This window comes from Myxine glutinosa, chromosome 14 (assembly GCF_964187855.1).
Source record: "Myxine glutinosa chromosome 14, kmMyxGlut1.1, whole genome shotgun sequence".
In the NCBI taxonomy this organism is placed as follows: Eukaryota; Metazoa; Chordata; class Myxini; order Myxiniformes; family Myxinidae; genus Myxine; species Myxine glutinosa.
In genome coordinates, this window is record NC_136274.1 from 49,247,707 (window position 1) to 49,262,373 (window position 14,667).

Below are 14,667 nucleotides of genomic sequence, written 5' to 3' on the forward strand. Positions count from 1 at the left end.
CACCACCTTTGCCAGATCCACAGACACCAGCAGCTTTCCCCCAGGTGAAGTTGAAGGCACTCGACAAAGCTAAGATCCTGAGAGGAACTGAAGTAAAGATTATTCCATTTACGAACAGGAAACAGATAGGAACGAACACGATCATGTTTCTCCCCCTCGCTGAGCTTTCCTCCTCCCTGCCTCATGATCAGCCACTCCTCACTCCAGGTGACACACTCTGGGCAGCGGGGTGGGTGATCAAAGCCAACGATCCTGAGTTCCCACACTCCAACTGGAATGGCTGGATGAAGAAGACATAGACAATGACTGTTGAAACTTCTGACATTGTGAATGAGAAATAACTCTTGAGTATTATATATGTATGTGAAATAAAAGCTACTTTGTGTGTAAATGTAAAAGTGAAAATATAAATGTTAACAATCAACTCAGAATCATGAAAAACCCTTATTTGACCCCTCATAAGTTACTTAAGGGCCGATTAAAAAAAATAAAAATTCTCGAAAATAATTTTTCGGTACCCGAATTCAACAGCTTTTTTTCTGGGTTTCCCACGGGAGTTGAACTTCAACATTTTAACACATGTTATTACACACCTTTACAAACATATTGGTGAAGAAATTTTTTGGTAACAATTTAGTTAACAGATTTGTGAAATATCTCATAAAATGCCCTTACTAAAGTTTGAACAAAATCGGTCAACGCATTTTCGAGAAATGGTTGGGGACACATCTTACTATAATAGAGCAAACGTATATGGTTATGCCGTTATGTCGCTATGTTTGTCGCTATGTTTATATGCGACGAAAACGTCTTCTTCTTAAAATAAATTACCACCCTCTTAATTAACCCTCTTAATTGCGTTAAGACTGCTGAGACCCCTCAGACCTTTGATGACCCTTTAATTCCCCCAAGACCCTTCAGACCACCAAGACCCCTGAAGACCCAAAATATCCTGAAGACTCCCAAAGACCCCAAAGACCAAAAACACCCCAAAGACCCATAATACCCTTCAAGGCCCTGAGGCTCAAAAAGACCCCCAATACCCAAAAGACCCCAAAGAAACAAAAGACCCCGAAGACCCAAAACACCCAGAAGACCCAAAACACCCAGAAGACCCAAAACACCCCGAAGACCCAAAGCACCCCGCACACCCAAAACACCCCGAACACCCAAAACACCCCGAAGACCCAAAACACCCAGAAGACCCAAAACACCCCGAAGACCCAAAACACCCGGAAGACCCAAAACACCTGGAAGACCCAAAACACCCCGAACACCCAAAACACCCCGCACACCCAAAACACCCCGAACACCCAAAACACCCCGAAGACACAAAACACCCCGAAGACCCAAAACACCCGAAGACCCATAACACCCCGAAGACCCAAAACACCCTGAAGACCCAAAAGACACTGAAGACCCAAAACACACCGAAGACCCAAAACACCCCGAAGACCCAAAAGACACCCCAAAGACCCAAAACACCCCGAAGACCCAAAACACCCCAAAGACCCAAAACACTCAGAAGACCCAAAACACCCAGAAGACCCAAAACACCCCAAAGACCCAAAACACCCAGAAGACCCAAAACACCCAGAAGACCCAAAATACCCTGAAGACCCAAAATACCCTGAAGACCAAAAAGACCCTGAAGACCCCGAAGACCAAAAAGACACAAAGACCCTTAAGGACCAAGAAGAACCGAAAGACCATTAAGACCCAAAAGCCCCTGAAGACCCCAAATACCCAAAATACACCGAAGACCCTTAAGACCCAAAATCCTCTGAAGACACCAAAGATCCAAAAGACCCAAAACACCTCAAAGACCCAAAATACCCTTAAAGGCCCGGAGGATCAAAAAGACCCTGAAGACTCAAATGGCACTGAAGACCCAAAAGACACCGATATGGTCAAAGGTGCCTACCCCTCTGAAACGACGTGTGGTGAGGTGCGTGGAGCGCGCCGAGTCACGCTAGTTTAAGTAACAAAATAGCCATCAGTCGGTGGTAACAAAATGGCATATTGGATCTGATCTCGAAAAGAAATGACGTGCATATGTAAGCAATCATTCATTATCTGTGTGTCAAAATTGAACAAGATCGGTAAATGCATGTACAAAAAATGGTTGAGGGCGTGTTCACTATCGGGGTTTTTACAACTAAAATGGCCGCCAGTCTACCAGTTGTTCATTTTTATCAGATCGCAAAATAAGGTGAGGTGCACGTGTATGCCATCATGTACGGTGATTCTGCCAAGTTTGAACAAAATCGGAGAATGCATCTCCGAGAAATGGTTAGGTACAGTTTAATGAACAAAATGGCCACCAGTCGGCCATCTAGGATCTGATCTCGATAAAAAATGACTGAAAATGTAAAACTGAAAATGTAAAAAAAAAAGACAAAAAATTGAAATGAAAATATGAAAAATGCAAAAAAATGAAAGATGAAAAAAATGATCCTAAATAAGCCACCATTCATTATCTGCGTGCTGAGTTTGAACAAGATCGGTAAATGCATTTCCAAGAAGTGGTTGAGGACATGTGCAACATCGGGTTTTTTACAACTAAAATGGCTGCCAGTCAGTCATTTTTGATCGCATCACGAAACTAGAACGGCACTCAGTAGAGAGTATACCTCCTCCAGGTGAACAGTTTACGTTTTGTATCCCAGAGTAGACCAGAAAATTACAATACAGAATGACATTCAATCAAAATCATCTGTCCACAACTTTTTGAGATATCCTGCTATGTATCGTTTTTGTCCCTATCTCCCAATGGTGAAGAATCACTTAAAAATTCTACTAGCCGGATCCAGATCCAGATCTTCACGAAAATTGAATCAATTCTTCCTTGTCACACACACAACCTGTCCACCAAGTTTCGTCCAAGTCCGTCCATAACGTTTTGAGATATTCTGCTATGTATCGTTTTGGCCTGATCTCCCAATGGTGAAGAATCACTTTAAAAATTCTAGTAGCCGGATTCGAAACCAGATCTTTACCAAAATCTCATAATTTTGTCCTTGTCACATACCCAACCTCTCCACTAAATTCCGTACGAATCCGTCCACAACTTTTTGAGACATCTTGTTCACAAACAAACAGACAGACAGGGTTGAAAACATAACCTCCATCCACCTTTGGTGGCGGAGGTAACAAAATGATTTGCATATTGTCGTGTGGTTTGCTCAGTTAACACCGAGCATCACTATGGATTAATTGAGCTTTAATGGAGGCATTTATCCCAATTGATGGCGGACCAATACACGAGCCGGGATGAACTATGCTGACTTACCTTCACAGCCGCAGGCGTCTTCAACCTGAAATCAATAATTCAACCAAAACGGATGTGAAATGTACAGGGGAAAATAGTGAAAGGATTAATTTTAATAAATATCAGGACAGGGAAACACGATGATAAAACTAAATCCTAAATTGGGACGTCCCCACACAGACTTCAGATACGAAACAGTGGGAGACGATGAATAAAATAAATGTCTCGTCGTGTTGTGGAATGTGGTGCGTCTTATCTGTCTGTGGTGAGTCAGGACTCGTCAGCTTCGAGCGCCGTCGTCTGACGCGGCTCCGTGCTTGGCGGGAAGTAGGCCTCGATGCATCTCGCCCACTGGTCCAGTGCACGCCGCCCGGCAGGCCTCGCTCGCATGATCGTCGCTCGCCCACGAGATCCCGTACGCGGGCAACAGGTCAGGATGATCGTCGGCGCTCCACCGCCTCTCCAACGTCCTTTGTAATCGTCGACAATTTGTGGATCGCAAGAGAAATGGTCCAAACGGGAGAGAAAGGCAAAGAGGTCTGCGCAGGAAGGAATCCAGTATCAGAGAGAGAAAATGTCTGCCGCTCCAACTGTTTTTGTCTGGCCGGCTCTGACGTCAGCTCGCTTCCCCTCCAACCAATGCGTAGCTTGTTGGTCGTTGTTCGCGCCTTCCGCACTGATTGGCCGTTGTCTCATCGGTTGGTGGCCAATCAGTGTGTCGCTCCTTTACCTTTCTCACCCCCAATCACGGAGAAGCTCTCTGCCCTCCTTTGAACAATTGCACATCCCCCCCTACTCTGCCAATCAGTGGGGTGTTTGTTGCTTGCCCCTCCCCCGGCCAATCACTAGTTCTCCTGGGCATGGCTATTGCTTGCCTTGCACGATGTTTGATGCCCATGCCGGCGTTGTACGCGGCTGCTTCCATCTGCTCTTCTAAAGTCATTGTGGCGGAGGGAGAATTATTTAATGTGTGGTGCGCTAATGGGCCTAGCTAATGTCTATGGGATGTACTGCCATAAGGGACACCAGGATGTTCACAGAGGGAACGACACACAATGGAGTTAGCATATTCCTTAATTCTAGTTACTAAACCCCGCCCCCTCATGGCGGGACACAGATACGCAGCTTACTCCGACATTCGGGCTAGACAAAATTTATTACAGGTTAGGTTCCCTATCATGACAGCCAGACACCTACCTATGCAGATCTACCTAAATCTAGATATTCCCCCACCCCAAATTCATAACAATATGTATACCATAATGTATTGTCGTTGTGCCAAGGATGCACAAAAACGGTCCATACATTGTCCACGAAATGGTGGCAGATGGACGCACACACAGATGGACGGACTGATGGACAGACGAGACCCAAGTCCAGCGGGGGCTAATCATTTTAACTTTAATTCTGAGTTATCGGGAATTGCCAGGTCTATAATGGTAAAGATCGAAAGTTCTGTAAGGGGGAAGTTGGATAGTGCAGATGAAGATGTTGGCACTACAACTGTCAAGAAGAAAATGATTTACACCTCCACAGCACAAGTGCTGTTTCAATCTATAAACTGTACGAACGCACTCATTTATGTTCTTCTTATTACTGGTTCAGTTAAAAGACATATGAAATCTGAAGGTTTTTCAGTTTATAACCAAACGAATCAGTAAGATTCCAAAACTTTTAAATACTGTGAAAAAATTGCAAAAGCTGTTATATTTTTCATATAGAAGGCAACAACATCGATTCAGCGTCGACGAGTCTGGCATTTCACTCAGGCCAACTGGCACGGTCTTCAACCAGCCATCAATCATCTGGACTGGTCTCCCATCTCTACCGCCTCTGACATCAACTCATCCTGGGAATTCTTTCAAAGTAAATTGCTCTCTCTCATGCACAGATTTATACCATCTCGTCTTCAGTTGTCATACCCTTCCTCCCGTCCATGGTACACGGAATCTTGTGGTGAGGCTGTTGCCCTGAAACAACTTGCTTTCGTCTCCTGGAAAGCAAATCCAACGGAAGGAAATCTCATTTCCTTTCACAAAGCCCGAAACAACTGTGTGTCCACCCTCAGGAGAGCCAGGAAACAATATCTCACCATTCTCAAGACCGAACTCTCTTATCTGTCTCCCTCTTCCAAATCCTGGTGGCGTCTCGTCAAATCTGTTTCTGGTGTTTGTTCCCCCTCCATCCCCTCCCTCACCTCAAACGGCTTAACGGCTGACTCCGCACGTGAAAAAGCTGAATGCCTCAACTCTGTGTTTGCCTCTAAATCTTGTGTCCCAAACCCATCCCTCTCTGTACCCACCGTACCCAGTCGTACCCAGCTGCTCCTGGACTCTGTGTCCTTTCCTCCTGACAAGGTGGAAAAGTTTCTGTCAACCCTCGACTCTGATTCTGCAACTGGTCCTGACGGCATCAGCCCATGGGTCCTAAAATCATGTTCTTCTGCTCTTTCACTCCCTCTTTCTGTTCTCTTCACCCTCTCTTTTGCTCAAGGTCATCTGCCATCTGCTTGGAAATCAGCCAACATCACCGCTTTGCACAAAAAAGGTGCAAAAACAGATCCCAGCAACTACAGACCAATCAGCCTTCTCCCAATTATCAGCAAAGTCATGGAATCCATCATTGCTTCAGATATTAAATCTTTCCTCTTCTCCAATGGCTTGATCTCTGATCATCAATTTGGTTTCAGACCTGGTCACTCTACTCTGGACATGCTGCTTCTGCTTTCTCAACAATGGATGGAGGTCCTCAACGCCAAACAGGAAATTAGAGCTGTCTCCCTTGACATTTCACGTGCCGTCGATACGGTCTGGCACCCTGCTCTGCTCTCCAAACTCTCCTCCTTTGGTATCCATGGAAATCTCCACGCATGGCTGGCGGACTTCCTCTCTGGTCGTAGTCAACGTGTGGCCCTGAATGGGTTTCTCTCATCTCCTCTTCCTGTTCAGGCTGGAGTTCCCCAGGGTAGTGTTCTGGGCCCTGTGCTTTTTCTGGTCTTCATCAATGATCTCTCTGACTCTCTTGAAAATCCTCTCTATCTCTTTGCTGACGACTCTACTCTCTGTCGCTCCATTCCTCATCCCTCAGATCGGCAGTCTGCAGCCTCCTCACTCTCTGCAGACCTGGACAAAATCACAGACTGGTCAAACAAGTGGAACATGTCTTTCAATCCTGACAAATCTCACACTCTTACAATGTCTCTCCGAAAGGACCGACTGGACAACCCTCCCATCTACTCCTCAACAATCCTCTCCAAGAAGTTCTGTCGCTCAAGATTTTGGGTCTCACTATCTGCCATGATCTTTCTTGGGAAAACCACATTTCCAAGCTGGCCTCCAAAGCCAGTCGCCGACTGGGCATCCTCCGTCGTGCGAAGTCCTTCCTTGGCACACCTGAGCTCCTCACCACATACAAGGCTATCATCCGCAGCTCAATGGAATACTGTTCCCCCCTCTGGGCTGGTGCTCCTGCCTCACACCTTGCTCGGCTTCACGCTGTTGAGGCCAAAGCTTTCAGAATCATTGGAATCTCCTGCGATGTAGTCAACGCCGAGGGCCTTTCACTCACTCACCGCAGGCAGGTTGGTGGTCTTTCTGTCTTCTACCGACTCCTCTCCGGCCTTGCTCCCCCAGCTCTGTCTGTGGTCTGTCCCCCCAATATTCCTTCAGGTCGCACAAGATCTGCCTGCAACCCTCTTCTGGTTAAACTGCCAAAGTCTAGGCTCTCTGCTCACCTTCACTCTTTCATTCCCCTTTTCTCCCGCCTCTGGAACAAACTCCCCCACTCCCTTCAATCCCACTCCTCCCTCCAGGTCTTTAAAACAGCTGTTCACCACCATCTCTTATCTTCCCCCATCGAAAACCTTGATCTTTTCTACCCCCGGTAATTCACCCCAGAGTCCTTGCAGTGTTCATATGTTTTAATCCTCTCCCACCTCCCCCCAAGTCCTCCCGATGTCCCTGCTCTCAAATGTTGTGTTTGTGTCCTTCCCCCTCTCTTTTGTGTCCTTCCCCCTCTCTCCCCATCTTGTCTACCGCTCCCCTTGTTTTTTGTGTTTTGTGTGTCGGTTCGTCTTTTTGTGTGATTAATGTTAGCTCTTTCACGAGCCTCGATCTTGTATACAAAAAAAAAAAAAAAAAAAAAAAAAAAAATACATTACTGACCACCTTTAATCTGTCGTTATATAAATGAGGGAAGAGTGGGATTTTTTTTTTTAAACCAAAATCGAGGTAATTCCACATAAGGCAAGAGGAAAATATCAAATCCATGGAGGCGACTGTATAATACTTGTTCAAAACAAAACAACAGTGTTTCCCCATAGATAAAGAAAATGATAAGCTTATCTAAGATTTTTATACACCCAAATCTTGATAATATGTGGCATTTTGAAGTATTATGTAACGTACTGTGAGAGGCAATGGTTGCGGAGACATCTGCACAACAAATTGCAGTGCTTGAGCATATTGAAGACAGTCCATCGGTGTGTTTACAAATAACACCAGTTGGTGCAATGCATTGATGAGATTTTGAACAACCTAGAAAAAAAGGAAAAAATGGTTGTTTTAAGTTTTATCCTGGACATGTCTAAAAGGTGAAAAGAAAAACGTGCATCACTCTTACTGCACTGGATGCCTGCTAATCCATTTTAAGGCTCAAGGAAGACCTTGTAACTCAGCACAAAACAAAATGGAAAACATCACTTATCCAAAACAGGAGCATTGTGAAGGATGAAAAAAAGAAAAAAATGCAAAGGAAAAAAAGGTTTCTGGATTTTAAAAAGACTAAAAGAAAACAAAGAAAAACGAGGAAACAGGGCACAGATCGAGTTCCATCACTCGTCAAGTTGGGGGTTTGATTTGTATTTATTAACGATCTTAGTAAGGTCACAAATGAAGGATTTGGCAGTATGTCGTCCTGATAAGCCAATAACAACGGTGAAATCTGCATCGGCAGCTCTGCTTTCATTTATCCGTGACCTTAAATCTCAATCTTCAAAGACCTGAGTGTATATAAGGGAATATAATAAGGGAACAATAGAATACAATGGAGAAACCAATAAAATATTGGTATTTGAACGTATATGCAGCTAAAGCACAATGAACAAAGTGCTCAGATGTGAACACCCAAACAGGCTGATCCAAAAGAGGTACTTCACAAAAAGGCAATCACACTTATTGGAGACTAAAATACATTTGGACATTTAGTTTGTGTATTAGAGGAAGTTGCCTTTTACACATCTTGAACCTTCAAACCAATAATAAAGGCAATCTTTTTTTCCAACCTGCAGAATGACTCGTTTTTAAATGAAAAAAACAATTGCACTTACGAATTGTGAAACATCATATCTGAAAGATCCGAGCAGGGATGCGTATACTTGAACATACTCAATGGCCATATTGGGATTGTGCATTACTGTGCTCCACAATTTTCCACCTTCTTCAAACTCCTTGGTCATATTGTATTCGTCCGGCTTCAGTGGAAGAACCTGTGTTATTAAAAACAGAGGCTCATATTGGTAAATGATGATCTTGACAACACAATGATTCTATGGATAAATTAATGCACTAGTAAATTTTTTCCAACTTCATTCTGATTTGTACACCGTCATACTAAATGTGGAGTTTAACTTGGCCCTTTTTTTTCAAACCATATCTTGAGAAGGCTGAAGTATTTCCCCGATGACTGAATAATGTGGCTGTTTTAAATTCATTTGAATGTTCTGGACTGAAATTTTGAATCTTAAAAAAGTTTCCATTATACAGATAATTGAAGAATTCCATGTGATTGCAAATGAATCCCAACAACTTTCAACATTGAGTTGATGCATTAAAACTGAAAATATGCACAATTAATGGATCAGTAATTATTAAAAGTGTTGTCTAGTTTGCAAAGATTGTGCAAATACTGGATAATAGAATGTGAAAAGTCGTACACTGCAAGGAAGGAAAACGGAACAGGTGTAAAGGAAAAAATGAGAACACGAGCCGAGGAAACTGCGTGTATGCAAAAATGGGGATGGAGCAGCACAGGGAGTGTAAATAGAAGGATCATGCAAGTTAAAGGTAACACCTTGAGAGGGCACCATATCCAAAGGCAAGATGGAGCAACAGAACAGGACTGGACAAACTCAGGGGAAATAAATTTACAGAAAAAATAATTTCGTTTCTCGGAGTGGATGTGCACAGAAAGCTTGGAACAAGGATCACCACCATCTTGAGATCCTTTAGTGATTTGTCTAAGGGGTTTCAACTTATTAACCCTCCAGCCCACCCACAGGCACCCACAGGCAGTGCTATTACGCTGTCTATCCATTCGCCTCAAGGATGCTCTTGGGCATACTTTCTATCTTTCTCGTATCACCCCTTTCTCCAGACAGTCTGTCTATGTCTCTTTCTGTGCCCTCATCTCTCCTTATATGCCCCCGTCTCTCCTGTGCCCCAATATCCTTCTTTATGTGTCCCACTATCCCTCTTTTTGTTGGCCCGAGACTATTTCTGTTGGCAACCGACTCTCTTTCTGTTGGCAACCGACTCTCTTTCTGCAACCCCCAGACTCTCTTTCTGCAACCCCGACTCTCTTTCTGCAACCCCGACCCTCTTTCTGCAACCCCGACCCTCTTTCTGCAACCCCGACTCTCTTTCTGCAACCCCGACTCTCTTTCTGCAACCCCGACTCTCTTTCTGCAACCCCGACTCTCTTTCTGCAACCCCGACTCTCTTTCTGCAACCCCGACTCTCTTTCTGCAACCCCGACTCTCTTTCTGCAACCCCGACTCTCTTTCTGCAACCCCGACTCTCTTTCTGCAACCCCGACTCTCTTTCTGCAACCCCGACTCTCTTTCTGCAACCCCGACTCTCTTTCTGCAACCCCGACTCTCTTTCTGCAACCCCGACTCTCTTTCTGCAACCCCGACTCTCTTTCTGCAACCCCGACTCTCTTTCTGCAACCCCGACCCTCTTTCTGCAACCCCGACCCTCTTTCTGCAACCCCGACCCTCTTTCTGCAACCCCGACCCTCTTTCTGCAACCCCGACCCTCTTTCTGCAACCCCGACCCTCTTTCTGCAACCCCGACCCTCTTTCTGCAACCCCGACCCTCTTTCTGCAACCCCGACTCTCTTTGTGCAACCCCGACTCTCTTTCTGCAACCCCGACTCTCTTTCTGCAACCCCGACTCTCTTTCTGCAACCCCGACTCTCTTTCTGCAACCCCGACTCTCTTTCTGCAACCCCGACTCTCTTTCTGCAACCCCGACTCTTTCTGCAACCCCGACTCTTTCTGCAACCCCGACTCTCTTTCTGCAACCCCGACTCTCTTTCTGCAACCCCGACTCTCTTTCTGCAACCCCGACTCTCTTTCTGAAACCCCGACTCTTTCTGAAACCCCGACTCTCTTTCTGAAACCCCGACTCTCTTTCTGAAACCCCGACTCTCTTTCTGTAACCCCGACTCTCTTTCTGAAACCCCGACTCTTTCTGAAACCCCGACTCTCTTTCTGAAACCCCGACTCTCTTTCTGAAACCCCGACTCTCTTTCTGTAACCCCGACTCTCTTTCTGTAACCCCGACTCTCTTTCTGCAACCCCGACTCTCTTTTTGCAACCCCGACTCTCTTTCTGCAACCACGACACTCTTTCTGCAACCCCGACTCTCTTTCTGCAACCCCGACTCTCTTTCTGCAACCCCGACTCTCTTTCTGTAACCCCGACTCTCTTTCTGCAACCCCGACTCTCCTTCTGCAACCACGACACTCTTTCTGCAACCCCGGCTCTCTTTCTGCAACCCCGACTCTCTTTCTGCAACCCCGACTCTCTTTCTGCAACCCCGACTCTTTCTGCAATCCCGACTCTCTTTCTGCAACCCCGACTCTCTTTCTGCAACCCCGACTCTCTTTCTGAAACCCCGACTCTCTTTCTGTAACCCCGACTCTCTTTCTGCAACCCCGACTCTCCTTCTGCAACCCCGACTCTCCTTCTGCAACCACGACACTCCTTCTGCAACCCCGGCTCTCTTTCTGCAACCCCGACTCTCTTTCTGCAACCCCGACTCTCTTTCTGCAACCCCGACTCTCTTTCTGCAACCCCGACTCTCTTTCTGCAACCCCGACTCTCTTTCTGCAACCCCGACTCTCTTTCTGCAACCCCGACTCTCTTTCTGCAACCCCGACCCTCTTTCTGCAACCCCGACCCTCTTTCTGCAACCCCGACCCTCTTTCTGCAACCCCGACCCTCTTTCTGCAACCCCGACCCTCTTTCTGCAACCCCGACCCTCTTTCTGCAACCCCGACCCTCTTTCTGCAACCCCGACCCTCTTTGTGCAACCCCGACTCTCTTTGTGCAACCCCGACTCTCTTTCTGCAACCCCGACTCTCTTTCTGCAACCCCGACTCTCTTTCTGCAACCCCGACTCTCTTTCTGCAACCCCGACTCTCTTTCTGCAACCCCGACTCTTTCTGCAACCCCGACTCTCTTTCTGCAACCCCGACTCTCTTTCTGCAACCCCGACTCTCTTTCTGCAACCCCGACTCTCTTTCTGAAACCCCGACTCTTTCTGAAACCCCGACTCTCTTTCTGAAACCCCGACTCTCTTTCTGAAACCCCGACTCTCTTTCTGTAACCCCGACTCTCTTTCTGAAACCCCGACTCTTTCTGAAACCCCGACTCTCTTTCTGAAACCCCGACTCTCTTTCTGAAACCCCGACTCTCTTTCTGTAACCCCGACTCTCTTTCTGTAACCCCGACTCTCTTTCTGCAACCCCGACTCTCTTTTTGCAACCCCGACTCTCTTTCTGCAACCACGACACTCTTTCTGCAACCCCGACTCTCTTTCTGCAACCCCGACTCTCTTTCTGCAACCCCGACTCTCTTTCTGTAACCCCGACTCTCTTTCTGCAACCCCGACTCTCCTTCTGCAACCACGACACTCTTTCTGCAACCCCGGCTCTCTTTCTGCAACCCCGACTCTCTTTCTGCAACCCCGACTCTCTTTCTGCAACCCCGACTCTTTCTGCAACCCCGACTCTCTTTCTGCAACCCCGACTCTCTTTCTGAAACCCCGACTCTCTTTCTGTAACCCCGACTCTCTTTCTGCAACCCCGACTCTCCTTCTGCAACCCCGACTCTCCTTCTGCAACCACGACACTCCTTCTGCAACCCCGGCTCTCTTTCTGCAACCCCGACTCTCTTTCTGCAACCCCGACTCTCTTTCTGCAACCCCGACTCTTTCTGCAACCCCGACTCTCTTTCTGCAACCCCGACTCTCTTTCTGCAACCCCGACTCTCTTTCTGCAACCCCGACTCTCTTTCTGCAACCCCGACTCTCTTTCTGCAACCCCGACTCTCTTTCTGCAACCACGACTCTCTTTCTGCAACCACGACTCTCTTTCTGCAACCACGACTCTCTTTCTGCAACCCGACTCTCTTTCTGCAACCCCGACTCTCTTTCTGCAACCCCGACTCTCTTTCTGCAACCCCGACTCTCTTTCTGCAACCCCGACTCTCTTTCTGCAACCCCGACTCTCTTTCTGCAACCCCGACTCTCTTTCTGCAATCCCGACTCTCTTTCTGCTCCGCTGCCTATTTCTGCGCCTCTGTCTCTAGTCCAGGAGCCAGAATCTGCTCAAAATGGTTTCGTGCAACACCCACTACACAGTTGGTTTGTCACTTCCAGGTGATTGGGGAACATCTATAGAACAAATCCAGCCCTGATGTACAGTTGAATTGTGGCAGCAACAATAAATGGCAGCCACTTTTCTATGAGGGGGGGGGGGGGGGGGTGGTGTCCGAGGCGTAAATCTGAGATTTTGACGGGTTTCATTTATTTATTTTTTCTCTTAGCCCCTACAGGCAAGATACATCCAATTTTGTTGTGAAAGTTTCATTCATGAGTATGAGACATCTATATGTGTATGTAATAAAATAGTTTTATATTTCGCATGTCATAGCTGTTCATACAATTATGCAAAAATAATATCGCCTAATTCGAGGAATTCCCGAAATTTCCAAATATTTTGCTATCAAAACATTTTACACAGTTGTCTATGTGTTGCAATAGTATTTATGTGATGAAATATCATATTATTGTTGTAACATGAAACTGCACTTTGTATTTTGCAGTTGTCTGAATAAGAACAAGGAACATAACAAGCTAAGCATGGCGAGCGAGAGTAGTGCAGAGGAATCTTTCCCACTTCTACCACAAAAACGCATGAAACTGATCGATTGGAAAAAATGCATCATCCGCCAAACAAGCACAGCTTCAGATTTAAGGAAAGCAGGTGATGGAGGAATTGCAAAGTTTGTATCAGCTGCAAAATACAGACGTGATGAAACCTCCCAACGTCTCGAGACTTCTATTGAAACGTTGCACACTATGGAAACTGGTTGGCATCGTGCATGTTACCAGTCGTACACAAGCTCACACAATCTTAAGTATGTCCATGGAAAGCCAGCAGAGGATTGCTGTTTGAAGGACGTTGACGAAAGTACACCCCGGCTGAGAAGTTCAGCACCTGCTGTGGACTGGTCGTTGTGTCTCTTCTGTCAACGCAAGTACCATGGAAAGAGCAAGGTACTGTGCAATATTACAATGTTTGATGCGTGTACCACAATACAGCAATCAGCTTATGTAAAGGGAGACGACGACATGCTTACCAAGATAGGTGGCATTGACCCGATAGCTGCTGAGGCTAAATACCACAACCCATGTAAAGCTCAGTATCCAAGCAAAGCGAACCTCAAGTGCCATGCATACAAGGAAGAGAAGCGCACAGAAGATGTCTATTCAGATGCCTTTACTAAGCTCATGTCCTCGGTTGAAGTAGGCATCCAGCGAGGAAAGGCTGATGAGCTCACCAGCCTTCTTGCAAAGTACAAGACCATTCTGACAGGTATGGATGTTAAAACAGCAGATAGCTATACCAGCCAGAGACTCAAGCTAAGGCTCCAGAATCACTTCAAGGACAGTGCGGTTTTTCATCAACAGCAGGATCGAAGCAAATCCCAATTGGTGTACTCCAGCAAGATCTCACTATGTGAAGTTATCAACGCCGCTCATTTGAAAGAGAGACAAACTGCAACTACTGATACAGCAAAGGTTACCCATGACGATGCAGACGCTGGGCCGATGAGCTCCATTTACCATGCAAAGCACTCCCATCGTTGCATGCACTAACAGGAAGTGACACGACGAGTGCCTTCAGTGGAATTGGTAAGAAGACAGCTTTGAGGAAACTTCAGGACGGTAAAGACCACCAACAGAAAGTGTCACAACTGGGAGATATTATCTCACCGACAGAGGATACTGTCCGTGCTTGTGAACGGTTCATATGTTCCCTGGACACAACAGCTCAGGCAGCAGGTGACACGGCGGACGAAATCAGATATTGGATGTTCTGCCAGA

The 14,667-nt window shown here is 46.3% G+C and overlaps 1 protein-coding gene across 1 annotated transcript in view; it reads right to left on the bottom strand.

Moving 5' to 3' along the window:
- The window catches only part of LOC137413133 (polycystin-1-like), a 162,442-nt gene that overhangs the window by 111,376 nt on the left and 36,399 nt on the right, over positions 1-14,667 (bottom strand). Inside the window, exons 6-7 of the mRNA XM_078767972.1 lie at positions 8,598-8,756; positions 7,678-7,806 (exon numbers count right to left, since the gene is read on the bottom strand). Coding sequence (XP_078624098.1) covers positions 7,678-7,806; positions 8,598-8,756 — 288 coding nt within the window. The remainder of the gene's footprint in view (positions 1-7,677; positions 7,807-8,597; positions 8,757-14,667) is intronic.